Raw genomic sequence first — 25,434 nt, forward strand, 5'->3', positions numbered from 1 at the left:
AAGATGCATAGTGTTACGAGTCGTACTGACTCAAGGCCAAAATCACCTTTTACCCGAACTCACATGAATGCACAACACAAATACACTGTTTGATTAAGCTAACAAAATCTAAGTCTTTTATTGAAATCAAAGTATGATTGGTACATATAACAACAATAAAATCACACAATCACAGTTCTATTCTATCAGTACTTAACCAGCGGTCTTCTTGTTGGTGATCCTAGAGTTCTTGCAATGTTCTGAACGACTGATGTATTTATCCTTATTCACGTGTCCTTTGAAAATCAGCGAAGTCCATTGTACACTTGCGTTTATAAATATCCTTGCGTATGAAATCCTCACACGAAAATGATGCTGCTTTCTCCAATCACTTATCTTCTTGCTAAAAAAAAAAAAAAAATGGTGTTTCTTTCACCAATCACTCTTTCTCCAGGGAACATGCTTCTTTAACACTGCTCCGCTGTATTTGACAGATGTGTGGTTATCATAAACCCAGCAAACTCCAGCAATTCGACAGAAGAACTTTAATCCTTTGATGAGGAAGAGCACATTCACGTACTCATAAAGCTCCTTCGTTGCTGTATTAAAATAGCTCAATTATTGGCTATATAAACTGGTTAAAATGTACTTCTTTTTTGAAGCACGAAGACCATCACACACATGTGGAGTTTTACAATCTCCCATGACATTCTGTAATCAGCAAACTCCAGCTCTCACATTTTATACTCCCAATCTATTAATAGACCATTCTATCACATTTACTTCCTGTGGGGACTTTCCAAAATGATCTCCATTTCACAATCCAAGGGATTTTCCCAAGAATAATTATACACATTAACCTTTCTCATTACATCACTTCCTGGGTTTTTTCTTCTATGGTGCAATACACTGAACTGGGGATTTCCAAGTTCCAAACATAGATCTGACTTTGTTTACAATAATTTGGGGGAAATTCCAAAATGACTTTCCACACTAACTCTTGCAAGTACAAAGGGGTTTCCCATCTCATGAAATACTTTCAGCTTGTAAACAAAGTTAAATAATTAAATTAAATTACTCAGGGCACATCACAATAGGGCAATAATGGGTCCACGGCCCATCTGGCACTGCTCTCCATTATCAGCTCTTATTAAATTTTTGCTTTTGTGCTCAGGGCCCCCCGAACCCTAGGGGCCTATGGACTTCGTCCACCCTGCCCCGCTTGCTACGCCACTGGCTTTGGATGACAAATTGCCCCCTGCCCCTGGTCGGTACGCCTCTGAGTGACAGTAAAACAAGAAACCAAACACAAAATACATAGATAATAATAAAATAATAAAGCCCACTTCATTGTTCCTAAATATCAGTATAGGCCACACTACTGAAACTATATTTTATTGATGTTTTATGAATAGATACTCCTACTTTAATTTTTTGGCTGCATTCATTGAGAGCTTGGGCCCACTTAATGAACTACAAATGGTAAGTATTTATTTATACATTTATCTAATATATTGGTTGTACAGGGTGTTCCAAAAGTCCTTTTACCATTTTTAACGTTCTCACTTATCTAGCAACCGACAGCAAACATGAAGATATCTTTGCATAGAAAAGGCCCGTACAATTATTTTGAAACCAAATTCGACATAATTATAAATCTACGAAAAATAATGCCTCTCAAGTCTCTTAGGAGGGATTAATGACAGTGCTTCAGCCTCCTATCAAACAGCGTGTGAAGTTTACAACTAAGAATCAGGGAATCATGATTTGAACTTTAATCTCCAGCCAGGATTAATGTTCTACAGGTTCTTTTGGATTGGACATGAAATGCCAAAATACCGCACAGTATTGGCATGCTCAAGAATCGGTCTTCCATAATCACTGCAAACGACACTGAGCTGTCACTATCAAAGCCAAACCTCTTGAGGGACATAGGCATAAACAACCTTTTATTGGCTTTTAAAACATGTATCAACTTGGAAAAAAAAAAAGCACAGTGAATTAAAGCCTAGACCTGGATCCACAAGCCTCAGCTCACTTTACAGATTGTTGCTGACCACTATACAGTCCGTATCATTCCACAAACCATTAAACAACAACACAGCTCCTTGATTTTCGTACGGGTTGCAACGACACAAGTAGCACAATTAGCCACCATAGTGGAACACCTTATCGTTGACTTGGTACTGAAGGGTTTAATTTGAGCAAATTACCCTTAGACCACTCACTAAACTCCCAGGATTAAACTAATCAAGATCAGGTTTTAAAAAGCTGGAGCATAGTCTAAGAAAACGAACACATTGCTGACAATCATGAAGAAAATCAAAAATCCATGAAACGATGGACTCCCAAGTGGATTAGTTTATCAACAAGGATGGTTGGATTAAGTACGTTCTTGAAATGGCTTTAATATTTTTTACTTACCGTTCGCCCCTATCAGTGGGTTATTTGGCTTTTATTGATACCAGCATCTCCATCTTGTTGGGAAATTAGTGGGGATGAGTCATTAAGGTTGGTAATCGGATTATCCTTCTCAGAAAAAAAAACCGTTTAATTATAAAATTCTGTTTCCTTCTTCTAATCATCCTTCTTCTTCTTCTTCTTCTTCTTCTTCTTCTTCTTCTTCTTCTTCTTCTTCTTCTTCTTCTTCTTCTTCTTCTTCTTCTTCTTCTTCTTCTTCTTCTTCTTCTTCTTCTTCTTCTTCTTCTTCTTCTTCTTCTTCTTCTTCTTCTTCTTCTTCTTCTTCTTCTTCTTCTTCTTCTTCTTCTTCTTCTTCTTCTTCTTCTTCTTCTTCTTCTTCTTCTTCTTCTTCTTCTTCTTCTTCTTCTTCTTCTTCTTCTTCTTCTTCTTCTTCTTCAGGATTTTTCGTCAACATTCTATTTACAAATGTATTGGATTGATACGCGACTACGTTTCCAGGGTGAACGACAGATAACTCTAAAAGGTACCGACATGGACAAATTTTGGCTTCCGGATATTCATTTCTTATATGAAAAGAAAAGCCATCACCATAATGTCATACAACCTAATAAACGTTTAATTATAAACTATGACGGAACTTGTGAATATAGCGTTCGGTAAGTGGGTTAGCATTTTCCTGGTTTGATATTTTAATGATGTATGTTAGAAATAATGCACAATATTGGGCCTATGAAAGTTATTGTATATATTAATTAAGTAGGTGATAAGGTATTTTTCAAGAAAATGATCTGATCATATGATTGTAATAGCGCGATTGATTGGAGCCAAGTATTATAATATGCCTTTGTTGAAAGCGTTTGGTAAATGCCATTTTAACGTTACAACGTTTTGCTCAGTGCTACAACCCCATGTTGTGTGTCTGTCTGCCCGTCAAGAGAGAGTGTGTGAGAGTTTTCTCCCGCACACAGGTTTTTTACCAAATCTCAGCCTAGGCGATTTCTCAATCTGATTGGTCGAGATCGCATCTTTTCATATTTCTCATAGTTCGAACTGGATATAAATGGATCGAAACAAATCGGCAATGGCCGGTTATGAAAGGATCGGAGATGATCGGAATCAATCGTAATCCGGAATCTGAGATCGTCTCACAATGAAAATTTCCATTCATATTAACAAGAATATCCTCTTCTGTAGACAAGGGAAGTCTTCAGCAAACGGCTCTTTTCAGAGCCACCAAAACTTGCACAATCAGCAGATAGGCGAGATCTGCTTGTTTCTGTAGACAAAGGGCAGTCTTCAGCAAACGGCTCTTTTCAGAGCCACCAAAACCTTTATATTAGCAGATAGGCGAGATCTGCTAGTTCTCTGTAGACAAGGGGCAGTCTTCAGTGAACGGCTCTTTTCAGAGCCACCAAAACCTTTATATTAGCAGATAGGCGAGATCTGCTTGTTCTCTGTTGACAAGGGGCAGTCTTCAGTGAATGACTCTTTTCAAAGTCATCAGTAGACAAGGGGCGGTCTACATGTCTCATTCTTAGGTACTTTGTCCTGAAGAAGTCAGAGCTACTCCTGACGAAAGCTTGACAGTTCAAAACTTGTCCGACGGCGAACCCGCTAAAACCCACTAATTGCTAATAATTAATATTTTATACCAACGCAAATATTGATTCTATCGTGTCAAAAAGATTAGTTAGATAAGTATAAAAAAAAGGTATAATTATATTTTCTGGGAGTGCACATGGTTCATTCTATCAATCCGGTTCTTTATCAATCACGCAACATTTTTATTTTATCAATACTTTTTAGTGTGAGTTTGACGGTACTATGTAACATGGTACTAGATCGATTTCCCATGGACACACAGAGATGTGGTTTTCATATGATGAGTTGTAAGTATTATTAGATATTTTAGGTATCAAATTATTAATAATCAATTAATTATTAAATTATTAGAACCCTAATTCCTCCTTCTTTTTCTCCGTTTCTGTAGTGTAAACGTTATTCAATTGATAATTAGATAGGTCGAAGGGTGGGTCGATTAGATCGATTGAGTATAATTTTGTATTCGGCGCACAAGGATGGCATGCTATGCAATAGCAATAAGGGCCAGGGCTGAATCTTGAATTTTGATTTGATTTGATTTGTTCTGGTTTTGACAACCCTGGATAACCCAAGAAAGCCTCTATTGAAGCTTATTTCCATTGGGGTCCATTTGAACACCGGGACGGGTTGGGAACAGTCAGGGGTTAACACCCTACTCTTCTCAAAACTGGCTGCGAGATACATGTACAGGTATGGCTCTCTGTACACGGGACCGACGGCTTAACGTCCCCTCCGAAGGACGGAGTACTTTCATGATTCATTTACCCAATTCTAAATGAATCATGGGGAGAGCGGAAGTCTGAATTTAATCTACAGAAGTTGCCAATTAATTACAGACTTTTTTTTTCCAAGTCAATATCCCAGCAAATCGCCACTGCCGGGAATCGAACCCGGGACCTCATGCACTAAAGGCAAGTACCCTAACCATTGCGCCACGCTCTCCTGCGCCAAGGAGATAACCGGGTAGAGGACAGAGCAGCACAGTAAACTCTCTTCAGAAGTATCAAAGACAAACCTTTTCAGGGCTACGCTTTATCCCAAAAAGAGAAATAATTTATGTTGTAATTAAAGAAAGTATGATACATAATAAAACAAAAAGGCATAAAAATAACGAATAAAAAATAAATCATTGTAAGTATATCAAAAGAAGTCCCATTCCATTTTGCCCACACTATAATGATACTGAACAAAATCCATAAGCCCATATGGGTATATTACTTAAACAGAGCATTTCAGGGGGGAGCAAAATCGACCAATTTTGCGCAAAATTGCCGCAAAAAGTGGAAATGTATGTTATTTTGGGTTTTTTTTCCTGAAAAGTGGGGTGGGGGCGTGGGGGCAAACTGGGGGAAGAAAAATAATTGGGGGGGTGAAATGCCCCTTGCCCCCTCCCCTAGCTCCGCTACTGAATAGCACAAGCAAGGTATCCACCGTATTAGAATTATCTGTACCACTGTAAAAACATCAAATATTACAATTAGACAGCAAGTTGTAAAGATTGTCGATAATGTTCGAAGGCGTCGACATTAACTAACACGCAATATCACTTTCGGTGGCTGGCAATCGGCACCATAGACTGAACCGTGACCAATGAACTTTATTATCAAAGCGTGTGGGGAAATCTACAACGTGCAATATTACTTCATGATTATGGACACTTTCTTTTGAGCGGAAACAAATAATAAAAATTTAAATTATATCCCCATTCCACGCGGAACATGAAAAGAAAAGCCCACCCATCAGTGAAGCATATATCCTCAACGCTAAGTTGAATGGTGTGATGGATGATCCAGAGCAACAGACCACGGGAGGGAAGGGGCCTTTTGGTTTTCATGTGACTAAATAAAATATTGCACCTCGACTACGAGACGAGATCTGCTTGTTCTCTGTTGGCAAGGGGCAGTCTTCGGTGAACGGCTCTTTTCAGAGCCATCAGTGGGCAAGAGGCGGCCTACATGTCTCATTCTCAGGTACTTTGTCCTGATGTCAGAGCTACTCCTGACGAAAGCTTGACAGTTTTAAACTTGTCCGACGACGAACCCGCTAAAAACCCACTAATTGTTATGAATTCCCGTCGTAAAAGCCTATCCCACAATTTATATGAGTTCCGTACATGGGACATTTAACAACACACAGTGTTGTAAATAATTTAGGTATAAAAATTAATCAAATTAATCAAGTATTTTTCAATCATTATCATAATTATTGTTATTTTGTGCATTTCCTTTCAGATGCATACAAGGCATCAGAAATTGGTCTTTTCATAGCTGACTCCGGAATTAGGATTCCTGACACGCTAAGAGTGTCCAAATTTGACTTCTTGGGTTTCAAAACGGATAATTTTAACGACTCATTCGGCCCTTCAGGTAAAACTAATGACACATGTAACGTCATACCAGGGAGTGGCACTAAATTCACGATTTTTGTTATTACTGAACAAACCATTATAGCTAGTCTATCTCTCTTAATTCAGTACCGCATTGACATCGCTTACATATCCATGCTGACTGCTTTGTTTGAGTTCAAAATCTTCAATACATGTTACGTTTTATATCTATACAACCTTCAAACTTCAAAATATTCTTGCTTTGCAGAGAATGGCCTAAACACATGTCAGTGTCACTGTGTTAGTGCACAATATGAGTAATTATTATGGAATATTGAAATATGAGTAAATACACACATTTTAAGCTATTTTAAACTAAGAAGCAATTAATCAAATATTATTAAATATATAATTTAAACGTTAAAAAATAATAAATAAGTCAACATAATGACTACATTATTTCACTTACACGACAATTTATTTTCATCTTTTAAATGAAACAAAGTATCTTTCACTTCATGAAGAAAACTAATATTAGAATGTATCATTCTGTTTTTCTTTTGTAACTTTAATAGGTGAACTTGAAGGAGTCTATATAGAATTTGAATTTAAAAGACAAATACAAACATATATCTTAACTGTGTACATTCCAAGCATTCTACTTGTCATTATTTCGTGGATGTCATTTTGGATTGATGCTCATGCAGCTCCGGCCCGTGTCTCGCTAGGAATCACAACAGTTTTAACGGCAACTACAATGACGGCTTCTATGCAGGAGTCTTTCCCGTCTGGATCAAGTGCAAAGGTAATTGAATAAGGAGTTTTAAAAAATAACAAGAAAACCTTACCTTTATAGAACTTTAAAAATTGTAATAGTGTAATAACCCATTCCGCAAAACATGCCCCCTCTAGAGTTACACGTAGCATTTGATTACCATTTCATAGGGCCACCATTTTGTAACCTAATTTCAATCGTATGTATTATAATCATTGTGGGGGCATTTCAGCTGCAAAGAGCAGAACTGACAATAAATAGGGGTAACTGTGTGTTGTCCCCAAAGCACAGTGCCAGCTATTTTAGGCGAAGCGCTCGACAATAATTGTTCAATTCTTGACCATTATTTTGTAGTCCTAAATGACGAAAAGGTATTAAAGGTCCGTAACCCGATCGACAGCATCATCTCCCCGATTTTTTTCATTGTTGATGAGGTTTTGGTATCACATAATAGATACTATTTTTCTCATTACTATCCTGAAATTTGACGCTCCAAGTCGATGTATTTCCGGAGAAATCATGACACACAGCGGTTTTACAGGTTACCAGTTGTTCGCATTTTACACGACACGGGCGTTTTGGGTAGTCATAGAATGAAATCGGAATAGATTCGAAAGACTTCACCCCAGTACCAATTCGCCCGCAAAAATACATCAAATAGGCCCCCTAATGTCAAACTATAGATGGCGCTATAATGATATAAAACAAAAAACAAAAATAAAGAAATACATAAGAGGCGAAATAAATAAGGAAACATGACCTATATTGTCAAGCATGATACGAGGAATATGAAAAAAATTATGAGAGCACCTCCCCCCATTAAAAAATTAGTTAAAAAATAAAACAACGAAAAATCATAAATATGTGAAAATGTGCATCATATAGCTAAAAATAAAGAAATAATTAAGCGAAGTAAATACAGCATGGGCTATCTTTTCAAGAATGATAATGAGCGCAGTGATATGTAATGTTTTTTAAGATTAATCAGTATGAATAGAGGGTATAAAAGTGTACAGGGGCGAGCCGGTTTTCAGTGCCAAGGCGAACACTTCCTGTTTCCACTGGGACATGCGCTCGGCCGTTGTTTCGGGATGCCTGACCAGAATGCAATTCACGCGTACCAGTGTATTGGCTTGCTAATATGCTAATTATTCACATTTATGCTGAAATTGTTCCCGTTTTCTCACATAGATTGATAAAGGAACAATATTTGACATTGTATGTAAGTTTGAAGAGAATCCATATCCTAAACCGATAGGGTTACCCCCCTTTAATCTGGTCTGTGCACACCATTTTTACGCTATTCTGGCCAAAAACGTATAACTTCTATAATCGATTGGGCTAAAAAGGTAGATATACCGAGCAATTTTAGTCGATTTCTTCCCGTTAGGTGAATCATTTTTGTTTTATTTTTCTTCTCTTTGGATTTTTAGAGTGAAAGTCTCCAAATGGTAAAGTTTAAGCCCCTCACCGCGTCCGCCGGCTATGCCCAAGGCTCAGAGCGAATTTCATGACTGCTATTTGTTTATTTGTGAGGTCCAAAAAGGATCTAAACATGCGAGCTTTCCTTTAATTTTGGGACTTGTAACTCTTTGTACTTCAGCTTGACTTTTTTGAGCTTGAAATTTGACCCCTGTGTTGGCTTTTGATTGCCCCCTAGGTGCTTACGGCAACTTTTAAATTTTGGGAACATCTAAGGAATACAAAAAGTTGTTTTGGTTTCAGTCCTGGGTTGCAAAGCCAGTACTGCTAGCCACCAGTCTAAATCTCTGCTGCCCTTTTAAAATCTTTCAGGCTGTTGACGTGTGGCTGGCCACTAGTTTAATATTTGTCTTCCTAGCACTAATGGAATACGCTCTCGCAAACTATTTAATAGTGATACAAGAGAGGCAAATGGTACGTATAATTAATATCATCCGTTTCGCACTAGTGTACTACTGCTGTGTTTTGCTGCAGTTTTGTTTAGTATAAACAGAATAATAAACCAGCCAATATATAAACTAGAACACGGAAATTACACTGAATTCATTAGTAATATAAATAAACAAAAATTACATTATGAGACAAAATGTTTACAATTTATTTAGACAACATAACCTAAATAGTTCAATACGTTGTAAATAAATGGCAATGACTTTTGAGTTTTTAACTCAGGTACGGAGATACACACTCTAAACATGCTAAACCAAGCGGGACGTTTCTCAGATACAACAAGTTGCAAATGCCTTGTTTCAATTAATATTGAGAGTACTTGAATAAGTTCATCAGGAGTGTTAGATATCATACTATTGGTAAATTATGTTTTAAGTCAAAAAAATTTGTCACTGTTTTGACGTTTTATCTTCCGATCGGAAGACTTCATCAGCATGATCAGTGATGCGATGAACCAGCAACCCTCCTAGTCTCATCTCCATAGTGTTCAGTTATTTGCAGTAGTCTATACTTGATTTAGTGAGTATGTCCCTTCATGTTAACCAGTTCTTTTCCCTTTGCAATTGCAGAAAGAAAAAACATCGGATGATCCTGCTAATCTTAATTCGGAAAGGTATAGAGAAAGTGTGAGAGAGGAAAAAGAGAAAAGCTACAAAAATGATAAAGACATTACTCAACCACCACCACCACCAACGTTAAAATCAGGAACGCCAGTGGTTAATGTCTCCATATATACAGCAGAAAACATGGACAAAGCCGCAAGAATTATCTTCTTTCTCTTCTTTCTTGTATTCAACTTGGGGTATTGGCCTTATTATTTGTTTACCGAAGATGCAGAACAACATTGAATGATGTTTAGTATTATGCTTAATTGATATGGCATATGGTATCCGCCATGAGATTCATACCCATGGCGAACGGTCGTGGGTATGAATCCCTTGCCGGCACATTCCCTTGCTTTTTTTTTCAAGTTGGAGTGTGCGCCGGTCGGGATTTGCGTTAATTTGTTGTCTTGTTTATTTGTAATACAGTGGGTAAATTGTTATTTCTTTCTTCTTAATTATATTCAGTTTCCTGTAGCAAGCAATAGTTCCCCATTGTTTTTATATGTTCTTGTACATGATGCGTAGCCCCATTACCTACTTAATTTGTATAACGAAACAGACAGATAGAAAAGGTAGCATCCTCTATTTTGGAAATGTACACAACTTGATATATTCCTAATGTTGTCCTGTTAGATTTTCTCTTTTGGCTATGTCAAATTAGTGATTTTCTCACACACCTTTGCACATATTTTTTGTGGGACATGAGAATGCATCAGACATATCGAATATCATTTTGAATACGACAAATGTCCTTCTGATATCAAATAATTTTGATTTAAATTTTTTTTAAATTATTAAAAATTTATACTTTTGAAATGTTTGACATTTATCTGTCCTAAAAGTAAAATTTATAAATCTCATGATATTAATTTAAAGTGTAGGTAGCTGGGATGAAAAGCCGGCTATCAATTGAAAATTTTGATATTTCATATTGAAGATAATTTTTTCCCAAAAATGTTTTTGGTGTTTGGGGGAAAATCTATACTGTATATCTTCGATACGAAATGTCAACATTTTCATATGATGGCTTTTCATCCAAGCTACATACACTTAAAGTACATATTATCATTAGATTTATATAATTTACTCATTTCAAATATATAAATTTTTAATAATTTGCCATTAAATTCTTATTATATCTTATTATATTTGATATCAGAAGGACATTCCTCGTATTCAAAATGCAATTCGATGTCTGATGTGATCTGAGTCCCACCAAAAATACGTAAAAACGTCGCTATCCGAGCCCTTGAAAGTAGAGATTTTCTGTATATCTTGGAAACAGTGTAAAAGTATAGATTTTCTCCATTTTGGAGATTGTATAAACGGATAGATTGTTTCTTTTCTCTAAAGGTCAAATTATCGATTTTCTCTAATTCCCCATTTCGGAGATAATACAATAATCACCGATTTGCTATTTTCTCTACATGTCAAATTGGAGATAATGTAAAGATTTGTTCTCTTTTTATTTTGGATAAGAATACATTACGTGGACAGTGCTTTAAAAACAAAGCATAAAGACCCGTGAAAAAAATCACAGGTCATGATATATTTGTCATCTTAATCTTTTACCTGTTTAAAAAAAAAGCGCAGTTATTTATAGTGCGCTACGCACAGGCACAATGTCTAGACGTTGATCCACAAGCATCAGCACACTTTACATGTTGTTGCTGACCACTACGGCCCCACATCAGTCCATAAACCATTTTACCAGTTAATAGCACAATAGCCCCAAGCCCTGTTGTGCTATTGACTGCTTAAAATAGGTGAAACATTAGGGTGACAAATATATAATAATATGACCGGTGATTTCGTTTTTTTCTCTCGTCATTCTGATTCGACTTTTTAAGACGCTGTCCACGTAATGTAGAGATTTCTTCAATTTCGGAGATATTGTAAAAGTACAGATTCCTTTATTTCTAAGTTAATAGAAGTAGCACGTATTCCCATTCTTTAAATGTTAAGATTAGCGGTTTTCTCCATGTCGGAGATAATGTAAAAGCATACGTTTTCTCTTTTCTCTCAATGTCAAATAGTTAGCGATTTCTCTGTAGTAAACTATATTTTTCTTCCATTTCGGAAATATTTTAAGACTAGAGATTTCCTTGTTTGTGTAAAAGAAGATACTTTCTCTCTTCTCCAAATTAATGTTAAATTAGTCATTTTGTTCTATTTTGGAGATGGTGTAAAAGTAGACATTTCCTCCATTTCGGAGATTGTGTAAAAGTAGCGATCTTCTTTTTTGTTTAAATATTTGGTACTTGGTACAGTGTAATGCACATTGAGGAATCTGCAATTCACAATGCGCTGCATTAAATGCTTATTATTATTATCATTTGAATCAGTTTTGATATTGAATTCATTTGTTTTTTATATTAAATTAATTTTTGGTTTGGTATTTGGTGTAATTAAATTTGTTAAATATTAATTATTAGCTATGCTGGTACATAGGATGATTTTTTTAGTGTTTTGTATTTTAATGCTTTGTGGATCTCTCACATTGATTATTTATGTTTTATGTAGGTCTATGTACTATAAATAGTATTTATACATATTGTTGTAAAGTTACATGGTTGTAATTTGAATGATTTTGTAAGCATTGTATCTAAATTTGCGGTTTTAAAAATATACGTAGTATTTTAAAAGCCCTTTTGTGTAATTATGTAATTTGATCCCAGGAGCTCAAGACAGAACATATGATTAATTGTATTTTCAACTTACTGAGTGTCCCAGGTTAAAGAAGTAAATAACACAAAGAAAGAAATAATTTACATGAATCGATGATTCGAAATTGACAACCCCTATGTGGAAGCTTGATTAAATATCATCAATAGAGGGTTTATGGATTTCTACTGCAATAACCCATTAAGGTTAATTATTTTAAACTGTTGTGATTTGGTAGTTCACAGCATCTTACGAATGGTAGTGAGCTTTGGCAAAAACTGTATTGCTCAATTCATAGCGAGTGTATAGAAGAATTAAAATATCACAGATATACTTTTATAGGTGCTGCGGTTCTTGAGTTATGTTGTAAAGAGGGCTGAAACAACAACACTTTTGTAAAACGTACATAACTCATTAACAACAATAAATTAAGCAAGTTTGTAAAGTATATGATTTGCAGAATGAACTTTTGCAAAACATCAAGGTGTTATTTTTCAATAATATATTGATCTAGATAAGGAAAATCGATTTTTAGGTTGCTTCGACCAACGATACCTCGTCCACCCTTAACATCGTCACTGTTAAATGATTGAGTCATTGATCGTGAGTTTGGCAAAGATTGAATCTTGGACGTCTAAGGTAAGACGTATACAACATCTTAGGCATCTTTTGATGTTGTTGGCTATCACACTGTGAAGCGTACCACGGTTGTTTGATGGCATGTAAAACTTAGTAATTGTTAAGAAAAGTTGAACATCGATGGCGGTATTTATCTAAAATCTTGTTTTCATCTTTACAAGGGGTAGACATTTGTAAAATGGTATTAGAACATCAGCAAACAGACTAACAAATGACAAGGGAATTTTCAAAAAACTTTTTATCATGAAATGTAATGTAGAACTCATATTATTTGCCCAATTTGAGTTAAAAATACATGTAAATAGCGCCCTCAATTTGCACACAAATGTGTAGTTTTTAGAATTAAAACTGCCAGAAAAAAGCAGAAAAAGATGAATAATTTGATATTGAAACGAAAATTTATGTTAAAAATTATTACAAAATATTACAAAATATATGTGTAATATACAGTTTGTTAGTGTGATAGCTGTTGGTATCATTCTTTCTTTCTTTTCTTTTTTTTTGGGGGGGGGGGGGCACAGTCCGTCTTGTCTTATTGGTCTTGCATGTTAGGTCTCATGTGATTTTGTGCTTGTTATTTTTGCAACGATTTTTGTTTAGGGGTTGGTTTATTCAGGCCTCATTGGCCTTCCGGTCAACTCCTCCATATTGTCTTTTTTGTTTGCTGTTTGTTTTGATGTACATTTTTTATATGTATATGGAAATAAATAAATTTGAGTTTGAATTTGAACTCCACATTATAATAATGTTTTGTTAAAAAAATTAATAAATAATCACATCAAACAACTGTCAAAATTTCAAACCTATACATACAAATTCTGACAAATTGATAAAAAATGTGCAATTTTAGTGTTGAAAATCGTTTTTACTATATAACTTGTGAGTGTTATATGAATTTGAAAAGAAAACGCAAAAAACCCAAAAAAAATACGTGATATTTACGATTATGTGTGCATTAACACACGAGGTCAAAATTTGGTTAGTAGTCGAATGTAAACATGCCACCTTGGCTAATTATGTTGAATCAGTCAATCCATGGATAGCTAGAGTGCAAATTTAACAACAAGTGTGGTGAAAACAAAACGTGTTTATTGGTACGCACTTGTGTTTGCAGGTACGCACAAACGGGCTAAAGTGTTTAAAGGTACATTATGCACGTGCGCAAATGTTGGGGTGTATGCACGCGCGTGCGGCAGGCAAATACTATTGCGTACACATAAAACACTTTCGCACGCGGCGCGTGCACCCCCGAAAATACAGGTGCACGCCAATAAACACTTTCGCACGTACATGCGTACCCATAAACACTTTCTTTCTTTCTTTCTTTCTTTCTTTCTTTCTTTCTTTCTTTCTTTCTTTCGTTCATTCGTTCTTTCTTTCTTTCTTTCTTTCTTCGTTCGTTCTTTCTTTCTTTCTTTCTTTCTTTCTTTCTTTCGTTCATTCGTTCTTTCTTTCTTTCTTTCTTTCTTCGTTCTTTCTTTCTTTCTTTCTTTCTTTCTTTCGTTCTTTCTTTCTTTCTTTCTTTCTTTTTTATTTTTCTTTCTTTCTTTCTTTCTTTTTCTTTCTTTCTTTCTTTCTTTCTTTCTTTCTTTCTTTCTTTCTTTCTTTCTTTCTTTCTTTCTTTCTTTCTTTCTTTCTTTCTTTCTTTTTCTTTCTTTCTTTCTTTCTTTCTTTCTTTCTTTCTTTCTTTCTTTCTTTCTTTCTTTCTTCACTATAACCATAACCACGTATCCGTTGAAGTTGGTAATTAAATCTGCTGCATTGTGTCATGTCTACGTACGTAGCTGACACTAATGGAGTATTGTTTTGTTTCTGGGTATAATACACCTTTGTTCTGCCGTCAAGCAAGAGAGACACTATATGGCAGTAAACAATGGTTATGCACACACAATGATGGTATAAATAAATTTTGTTTTACTAGCAAGCAGAGTGCATCAATACAAAATAAAATATTCACTATTTGGATTCTCATGCCTCGCTATAGTAGGACCTACCCCAAGTTCTCCCATTCTTGTTATCTCTTCTTCTTGACTCTAATACTTTTGAGAATTTCATACTGACAACATCATTTGGGATATCTTCTGGAAAACTCTTAAAAACCGTATTTCTTAAGGCATACCATCACGTCAAGAGTTGATTACCAGAGGTTGGTTATACATTTCGGAATCACGCAAGTATGGACATTTAATTAAACTGCACGCTTGTATTATAGGTAAGAGCTGAAAAGATCAATTTTGAGGTGACGTCTATCATGTTCATACCGCCGAAAGGAGTAACGAACTTCTTCAAAATGTTTAAAAAGTTTCTGTTTATTCTGTGTATTTTTTTCCAGTACAATTTCTATGAAATTTGCAGCATATGCAAACTATAAAGTGATATCTACCCTTTAGGAAGTATTACGTGTACTTGACAAATGCAATATGCTAAAACAGATTCTAACATGTTGAATGCTCTTATTCTTGACACCGATAATTGATATTACTTAATTGGAATGGCTTTGTCGAAGGCTTTTTTGTTGTCGTCATGAAGCTATACCTTAGGTAGCAGTCAAGTTAGCTCAATCGATAAGGCATTCGACTATGGTGCGAGAGGTTGCAGGTTCGAACCCTGGCGGTTTAGTACGCTCTCATGGAAAAAATTGAGTTAGCTTGAAATTCCCCTTGACACGGGGAGCAGATCCTGGTTGCGAAGATTATTTGTGGAATGTCTAGGATGTGCGCTCTTGAAGCTGCAAAGTCCATGTGTTGTTGTCAAATGGTTTATGAAATGATATGGGGCCGTAGAGATCAGCGACAACCTGAAAGTGTGCTGAGGCTCGCGGATCAACGTCTATGTGTTGTGCCTATGCTATAAATCCCTGCGCACTTTTAGGCGTTCTAGAGCTATACCTTGAATTGCTCATCACATTAAGAAGCTCAAACAGCTAATAAAGCTAAAACTTCTGACAGCAATCTGCTGGGCGATAATTACCACGTCGAATAAAAACTTCAAGGAAAGCCCCATTCATGTCAATATTCATGTCAATGAATTATTTTTTTTATACTGAAAGATAATTGCATACGTGACTGAGTTATTGGACACATAAAATTAAGGAAAACAAAAACGCAATTAACTCATTTGAAACATTGATCACGTTGATATCGACAACGTTTTTGTACATTCCAATTATAGGATGTTGAAAAGTGCAGCTTTTTTTTAGAAATGTGATTATTTTTGACCAAAAAAAAACACGTTTGAAAAGGAAGAAATTTGGGAGGGTAGCAAAAAGATTCCTCTATTCACAGGTTTTTAAATTTTTGAAGTCAACGAAATGTATATCAAGTTATTTAAAGAATTGTTTTGTAAATTTAGGGGGGGGGGGTACTTTTTTGAACTCTTTACATACAAACATACAAATTACCTATTTATAGTAAGATTATCTTCATCTTCAGTCTCCCATGTACGATTATGCTGATGACACGTTTGTTTTTTAGGAACATAACAACTGACACGGATATCTGGACAAATTATTCTGGTCGTCAAACACTAACGCGCTGCATTAAACCCATCTAAAATACCATGTTATATGCAGAAACAGGCGCAAAAAACAAACAGTTCCTTTCTACCACGTCGATAACTCTAGTCTTCGTCTCCAGCGATCTTTCGTTGAATGTCAGCAACATTGTCAAAAGTGCAATAAATTACTTTGTTTTATTGGTCTGAGAATTGTCGCAGGAAGTAAGAACTCGTTATGTTCTACTCCAACTTTACAAGTCGCTCATTTTGCCAATACTGCTCGCCTCTTTGGAATGTTTACAAGAACTGTAATATTGATAAATTGGAAACAAATACAGCATTGGTCAATTATTTGTCAACGAAGGGAAAGCAACCCTATGAGGGCAGACTCAGAATTTTATATCTACCCTTTTAAAAACAGAAGGACTTATTTATCTGTTTCCTTTGCTCACTTGTAAGTTCATGTCGTGTCATACCCCTCACTAATGTCAATCTGTTTCTTTTTTTTTTCAGGCGGTGTGTTACTTGTAGACTTGAAACTATTTTCTTTTTGTCAATTTCCCAGTATTATGGTATACAATTCCATCCGATATCAGAGACTCCTATCTCACCTGTAGTAAGTCTGCTTAATATATAAGCTATAACCCAAAACCTCACTAGTATTATGGCTAATGGTGGTCAATTTCCATTCATGCCTTTTTTATATTTGTGATTTTATATGCTTTGTATGTGTGTGAGTTCTGGTGAGTTGGGAGCACGTCGCCTTGTTGTGGCAGTGCTCAGCAGACCTCAATACGCGGATTTAGGGTTTCTCTACCGGAAGTCAATATGTGCCGAAATTCCTTCCCACAATGCAATAAGCGTTTTGCATAACAATAGATACAGTTCGAAGGTTAATCAATATTCTTTGTTATGCAATACGCATATTGCATTGTGGGAAGGAATTTCGGCACAAATTGACTTCCGGTAGAGAAACCCTAAATCCGCGCATTGCTTTGATGCTATGTTCTAAGTTTCTTGTTAATAGTCAGATGAATAAAATAAAATAAAATAAAATAAAACATAATATGCAGAATCATATAATTGTTGAATATAATAATACCCCAGCAAACACAAAACGTTTTCGACATCATTCGCAAAATGTTATAAAAGGTTGTCAGAAAACTTTTAAATGTCGGGTTATATAAAAGGTATATTAAGAGTATAAAACGTTTTCATAACCTTCAAAAACATTTTTTGATAATCTACTGCTCAGCAAACAAAAACGTTTTACAGAAAACCTTTAAATGTCGGGTTATATAAAGGGTATAAAAACGTTTTAATAACATTCCAAAAACATTCTTGAAAACTTGATACAAAACATTCTAAACAGAATGTTATTTTGGGAGTTGAAAAAAATATTTTGCGAAACATGTTTGCCCAAAATATTTTCAATAACGTTTTAAAAACGTTTTCATGACCTTTATATAACCCGACATTTAAATGTTATTAAAAGGTTTTGAAAAAACATTTTAAGAACATTTCTGAGTTTCCTGGGTTCAAATATTTTAACATAATGTTATTTAAGTATTGACACAATATTTGGCAAAAATGTTTGCAAAAATAGTTTACAATAACATTTAAATAACAATAACATTAAAACGTTATCATGACCTTTATATAACCCGACATTTTAATATTATTAAAACGTTTTTACCTAAACCAAAAGCCAAAATATAACTTATTTAAAACGTTTTTAAAACGTTCTTGTGTTTGCTGGGACTTTGGTATATATGATAATTTCTTTCTAGCATTACATCTTTGGCTGACGAGTTTGCAACATCCAGTTTCCGTATCTCCTGGTATTACTTCACGATCAACAAGACGCCAATTTTGTCATCATAATCATCGGCAATTTTTAAAGACACCAATTACTTTTCGTGGTGTCGTAGCGATATGATAAAGTACACGCAGGTGGTTGTATAGTGACTTTAACTCTAAGGCCTATACTATATTAGATCTGTGTAGAGCATAGATATGGGGATAGCCGTGCAAACGATGATTGTGTCATCCGTTATACTTTGGACATTTTATACCCATGTTCATCTTGTTACCGCTAACATCATTCTTGAACCTCTATGGGATGTTGATTCCACTACATGTGGTATTGAGAAAGCTGATAACATCAGTGAGGCGTTTATTTTTCAAGGTAGCCATGACCATACCTGCAGTCTTCGCCTGGATGCTCAACTGAAAACTGATAATTCACTTTTGCAAGTACAAATACCAGAAAATCGTAATTCGTATTTTGTATATATAGAAAGAATGGTTTCGGTTTTAGATTGTAAAAATAAGTATGTTGTTCTAAAGCAAAATAACTGTGTATATATTTTTAATGATTCAAAACTGCAGATAAACGTACATGGTAACATTAACATCACGATTACTCGTCTGTCACTGTCACAAGGGGGTATTCAATCAGATATGATGCTAGATTGCCCAGAATTGGAAAACTTCTACCGCTTCTCAAAACCAAATGAGAGTTTTATATGTACAAATGTGAAAGGGTATAAAAATCAAATTACATGCAGTGTTGAAACGGGTACAAGAGGTGAATGCAAACTGGATTTCCCAAAAGATTGTAATGCTACTCTAGGTGACAGAGAAGTATCATTTCAATGTTTAGATGAAAGTGATCCAGATAATCAGGTTTTTAAAATGCTGGTTAACTTGCCTACCGACACTACAGAAGTAAATATAGCTAGTAATAATGTTGTAAAACTTGAGCACAATGCATTATGGGGATGGGCTCGGATCAACACATTAGACATTTCTAACAATCTATTGAAGATTTTGCCAGTGCAAACTTTTAGAGATCTTGACAATTTATTAATTTTGAATCTTTCTAATAATCGACTATCTAACCTCAATGAAGATGTTTTCCAGAATTTGACCAATTTACAATCCCTATATCTTACAAACAATGCTTTAACGAGCTTACCAGACCGATTATTTAGAAACATGAATCAAATATATGTGTTAGACCTATCAGACAATATATTGGAGTTTCTAAATGAAAGCATTTTTGAAAGCTTGTTCAATTTGGTACTTCTTGACATTTCATTTAACATGCTGACGACTTTACCAAGTGCTTTGTTTCATGACGTAAACAAACTATATTTGCTGTCGTTGTCTCACAATAGATTACGCAATTTAAGCTCGGTTTTGCTTTTTAATTTGTCGACACTTACTCAGCTAAACATCGACAACAACTTCCTTGACACGCTGCAGTTTGAACTATTTCAAACTCTATATAACCTAAACAGACTTTATCTCCATGGCAACAATTTGACCGCTTTAGATGTAAGTTTATTTTCCAATTTACGATCTCTCGGAGTTTTGAAATTGAATTCTAATAATCTGACCACATTGCAAAATGAAACATTTATCAATTTGAAGAAACTATCGCATTTACACCTTTATGATAATTATCTATCTTCACTGCCAGTCCAAATATTTCATGACCTTGAAAGTTTAAAGATGCTTCTTCTCTTCGATAATTATTTGTCCTCTTTGACAGTCGGTTTGTTTGTCAATTTAAAAAATCTTGAAAAACTGGATATGAAAAATAATAATCTAGAAACACTGAGTAATGACATATTTATGAATTTGACCAAATTAACGTATCTGAGTATTTCTCGGAATAATTTAGAATACTTGGCAAGTGAAGTATTTCAACAATTAAAAAACCTTCGAGAGCTCCATCTATCTTATAATAACTTAACCACAATACATAAGAATGTATTTACGACGTTGGAAAAATTGTCAGTGCTTGAACTTCAAAACAATAAACTAAACTCACTACCAGTTGAATCTGCGGATGTTGGCTTATTTTCAAAATTACATAATCTAGAATATCTGTACCTTTCTTATAATAACTTAACCACCATGCATAAGAGCGTATTTACGACGTTGGAAAAACTGATAGTGCTTGAACTTCAAAACAATAAACTAAACTCACTACCAGTTGAATCTGCGGATGTTGGCTTATTTTCAAAATTACATAATCTAGAATATCTGTACCTTTCTTATAATAACTTAACCACCATGCATAAGAGCGTATTTACGACGTTGGAAAAACTGAGAGTGCTTGAACTTCAAAACAATAAACTAAACTCACTACCAGTTGAATCTGCGGATGTTGGCTTATTTTCAAAATTACATAATCTAGAATATCTGTACCTTTCTTATAATAACTTAACCACCATGCATAAGAACGTATTTACGACGTTGGAAAAACTGAGAATACTTGAACTTCAAAACAATAATCTAAACACACTACCAGTTGAATCCATGGATGTTGGTTTATTTTCAAAATTACATAATCTAGACTATTTGAACCTGGGTTACAATAACTTAACCACCATGCATAAGAATACATTTACGACGTTGGAAAAACTGAGAATACTTGAACTTCAAAACAATAAACTAAACATTCTACCAGTTGAATCTATAATGGATGATGGTTTATTTTCAAATTTATATAATCTAGAATTTTTGGATCTGTCTTACAATAACTTAACCACCTTGTATAAGAATACATTTATGACGTTGGAAAAATTGAGAGTACTTAAACTACAAAACAATAATCTAAACTCACTACCAGTTGAATCTGCGGATGTTGGCTTATTTTCAAAATTACATAATCTAGAATATCTGTACCTTTCTTATAATAACTTAAACACCATGCATAAGAACGTATTTACGACGTTGGAAAAACTGAGAGTGCTTGAACTTCAAAACAATAAACTAAACTCACTACCAGTTGAATCTATGGATGTTGGATTATTTTCAAATTTACATAATCTAGAATATTTGAACCTGGGTTACAATAACTTAACAACCGTGCATAAGAATATATTTACGACGTTGGAAAAACTGGGAGTTCTTGATCTTCAAAACAATAAACTAAACTCACTACCAGTTGAATCTATAATGGATGTTGGTTTATTTTCAAATTTGCATAATATAGAATTTTTGGACCTATCTTATAATACCTTAATCACCATACATAAGAACACATTTGCGACGTTGGAAAAACTGTTAGTACTTTACCTTCAAAACAATAAACTAATCTCACTACCAGTTGAATCTATAGATGTTGGTCTATTTTCAAATTTACATAATCTAGAATATTTGAACCTGTCTTACAATAACTTAACCACCATACATATGAACACATTTACGGCGTTGGAAAAACTGAGAGTACTTGACCTTCAAAACAATAATCTAAACTATCTACCAGTTGATTCTATGGATGTTGGTTTATTTTCAAATTTACATAATCTAGAAGATTTGTTCCTTTCTTACAATAACTTAACCACCATGCATAAGAACGCATTCACGACGTTGGAAAAACTGAGAGTACTTCAACTTCAAAACAATAAACTAAACTATCTACCAGTTGAATCTATAGATGTTGGTATATTTTCAAATTTACATAATCTAGAATATTTGTACCTTTCTAACAATAACTTAACCACCACGCACAAGAACGCATTCACGGCATTGGAAAAACTGAGAGTACTTGACCTTCAAAACAATAATCTAAACTCATTACCAGTTGAATCTATAGATGTTGGTCTATTTTCAAATTTACATAATCTAGAATATTTGAACCTGTCTTACAATAACTTAACCACCATGCACAAGAACGCATTTACGACGTTGGACAAACTGAGAGTACTTGACCTTCAAAACAATAATCTAAACTATCTACCAGTTGATTCTATGGATGTTGGTTTATTTTCAAATGTACACAATCTAGAACATTTGAACCTGGGTTACAATGACTTATCCACCATGCATAAGAATATATTTACAACGTTGGAAAAACTGACAAAACTTATACTTCACAACAATAAACTAAAATTACTTCTAGTTGAATCTGTGGCTATTGGTATTTTTTCAAATTTACATAATCTAGAGCTTTTGGATCTATATAATAATGACCTAACGACCATACATAAGACTTTATTTACGACTTTGAACAATCTAGAAGCATTAGATCTGGGCTTAAATGACTTAACTAAAATACATAATGACACATTTTCGAATATGTCACATCTTATTTTCCTTTCCCTTGCACATAACAAGTTATCGTTTGTCCATGCTAGCATGTTTCAAAATCTCCATGCATTAGTCTACTTAAGTTTGAATAATAACACGTTGGGTCAGCTTCATGAAAATATGTTTATGGGATTAACAAATCTGCAAAGTCTGATGCTCGGCAATAACCCAGGAGCCCAATTTGAGAACAATATATTTCAAAGTCTACCTCATCTTGAGGTAATAAGTTTAAATGAAATGAAAATTACATTCCTGGACCGTGAGTTATTCCAAAACAATATTAATCTGCGGCATATTGAATTATATGGAAATAATCTGAAAACAATCACAAATTTACATAATTTATCTCATTTAAGTTATCTTAATGTAAGAGACAATGCATTGACAGAAATAACATTTGATACATTATCGTTTTCAAGTAAAACTTTGGAATTGGTGGTAAGTCAACACGAAATATGTGTCTGTTATACACCTGATAATGTTGACTGCAATGCAGCTAATGAACGATCCCCGTACCTCACCTGTGACAGACTTCTCTCCAATAAGGTTTTAATGATCATGATGTGGTTCATTGGAGTCAACGCAATTTTGGGAAACATCTTTGTGTTGTCGTGGAAATTAACGAGAAAGGAAGCCAAATCAGTGCAAAATTTACTTCTTAAAAGTCTTGCAGCATCCGATTCTCTAATGGGCATGTACATATTGATTATTGCATCTGCTGATATATATTTTGGTGAATACTTTCCTATGCAATCTGAACGCTGGCGATCAGGCATTACCTGTCGAATAGCTGGAGCCTTATCTATTATATCATCCGAAGCATCAGTATTTTTGATTATGCTCATAAGTATTGACAGATTTATAAATATTCGTTTTTCATTTTCAACCAAAAAGATTGGCACTCTTACCGCCAAGATATTGATACTTGTAACTTGGATTATATCATTTATTTTGGGTGTTATACCATCAATTTTAAGCGGAAAATCATTTAAATTTTACGACAATTCACACGTTTGTATTGGTCTACCATTGGCTTTACACAAAAAGTTTGTAACTACTGAAGGAATAAGACTTGAGGAAACGAGAATTGAAAATGTGAAATACTTCGATAGGTTTCCTATATTTACAACCACATTCCGAGGTTACTACACAGGGCAATTCTTTTCCTCTGTAATATTTCTTGGTGTAAATTGCCTTTGTTACTTAATTATTCTTTGCTGCTACATTGAAATAGTTAGAACAGTTAGAAGATCTTCTAAAAAGGCAGGGAGAACGAAAGATTTGGACAGACAGATTAGGCTAGCCGCCAAAGTAACAGCCATAGTTGCAACAGATTTCACATGTTGGTTTCCAATTATAATACTAGGAATTTTGGTTCAAACTAGGGTGCTGATGTTACCCCCGTCTGTCTATGCTTGGTCAGTAGCATTTATTTTGCCTATCAACTCAGCAATTAATCCATACCTGTATACAATTAGTGAACTAATATCAAGTTATAAGAAGAAACGAGCCGAAAAAAAGATGCAAGAGCCTGAGGAGATGAGAAACATTGGCGAGAACAAATAAAATTTCTCTCACAACCCCACAGGTTAGTAAATTATATTATATTATATTATATTATATTATATTATATTATATTATATTATATTATATTATATTATATTATATTATTTACATTATATTATATAGTACATTATAGTATAGCTAAGAAATAAAGAGTAATGAGTAGTAATATGGCCTTCCAGGACGTTCACTTCCGGTATAGGGGTCAAATGTCAACCGGAAGTACCGCCATTTTGAAAGGTCATTATAAACTGTCTCAGTGCAGTATCCTTTACACCCAAATTATGTGTCCGAGGCAGTAAAACGTAAATAACAGATGAGGCGCAGCCGAACACATTATTTAAACGTGTTTACTGCCGAGGACACATTATTTTGGCGTAAAGGATAATGCTACACCCTTTATTTCTATTCTATTACCATAAAATAGTGCGATTTAAGTGAAAATATCACTTTTTTGCCCAATTAATTTAACGTACTGAGCTAAAGCTTAAGTGACAGTGAGTATTGCGGAAATATTGAACACATAACCAAGTGTAATGTAATGTGCGTGAAATGTGTAACGGCGTTTATACTACATCGCTCTATTCGCTCATTTGCTGGTCACGTTCGTAAAATCCCTCCTTCCAAAATAAGAACCTGTTATGTTATTTACCCGTAGCTGCTGCATTTTTTATCCTTTATGAGCCAGTGTATCTCTGCGCCGTGGAGTTCCATTTACTACGCGTACGCGTCCGTTAAGATCCGTCAGGCTCCCAACTTAAAAGTGTTCAAAAAGTTGTTAAAAACTCATCTTTTCCCAAGATATGAGCTTAGTTTGCATGTTATTTTAAAATAGTTTCGTATTATTGTAATAATGGACGTAATGCTTGATTTAGTAATTTTGAATTGATGTATTCATTTATGTGTAAATTTAGTATCTCATATTTGCTATGTTTTTAAATACATTTGTATAATTCTGTATATTCTATGTTTTAAATTGTATTTGTTAAATTAACCACCATGCATAACAACGCATGTTGTTAAATTGTATTTATCTTGTAAAGTGCCTCGAGCTATTAAAGACGCTATGTAAATGTGCATACTAATGATAATAATATTAAATGACAATACCAGCCTACATGTGTAAAAACAATGTCTGTAGTGTTATTTTTTTTTCAGTTCCTCATTTTCACTTATAAATACGTCAAAATACTGCTCTGTAGAAACAAGAACATCAGTTTCAACAAAAAAAGTATTCTTCTATGCATGAAATATTTATCTTGCTTTATACGGGTATGTAATTTTAAGGTTTAAAAAGGGGTTACCTAATGACATGTGTGTCGTAC

General features: G+C 34.5%; 1 protein-coding gene across 1 annotated transcript in view; it reads left to right on the forward strand.

The window, feature by feature from the left end:
- LOC140142747 (gamma-aminobutyric acid receptor subunit rho-2-like) overlaps positions 1–10,263 on the forward strand; it is a 14,762-nt gene extending 4,499 nt beyond the window's left edge. Inside the window, exons 3-9 of the mRNA XM_072164739.1 lie at positions 1,395–1,461; positions 2,839–3,056; positions 4,207–4,289; positions 6,234–6,368; positions 6,904–7,133; positions 8,898–8,999; positions 9,605–10,263. Of these exons, the coding sequence (XP_072020840.1) occupies positions 1,459–1,461; positions 2,839–3,056; positions 4,207–4,289; positions 6,234–6,368; positions 6,904–7,133; positions 8,898–8,999; positions 9,605–9,883 (1,050 nt within the window). The 5' untranslated portion in view covers positions 1,395–1,458 and the 3' untranslated portion in view covers positions 9,884–10,263. The remainder of the gene's footprint in view (positions 1–1,394; positions 1,462–2,838; positions 3,057–4,206; positions 4,290–6,233; positions 6,369–6,903; positions 7,134–8,897; positions 9,000–9,604) is intronic.
- Positions 10,264–25,434: the final 15,171 nt, after the last annotated feature.

Source organism: Amphiura filiformis, chromosome 20, assembly GCF_039555335.1.
Source record: "Amphiura filiformis chromosome 20, Afil_fr2py, whole genome shotgun sequence".
Lineage (NCBI taxonomy): Eukaryota > Metazoa > Echinodermata > Ophiuroidea > Amphilepidida > Amphiuridae > Amphiura > Amphiura filiformis.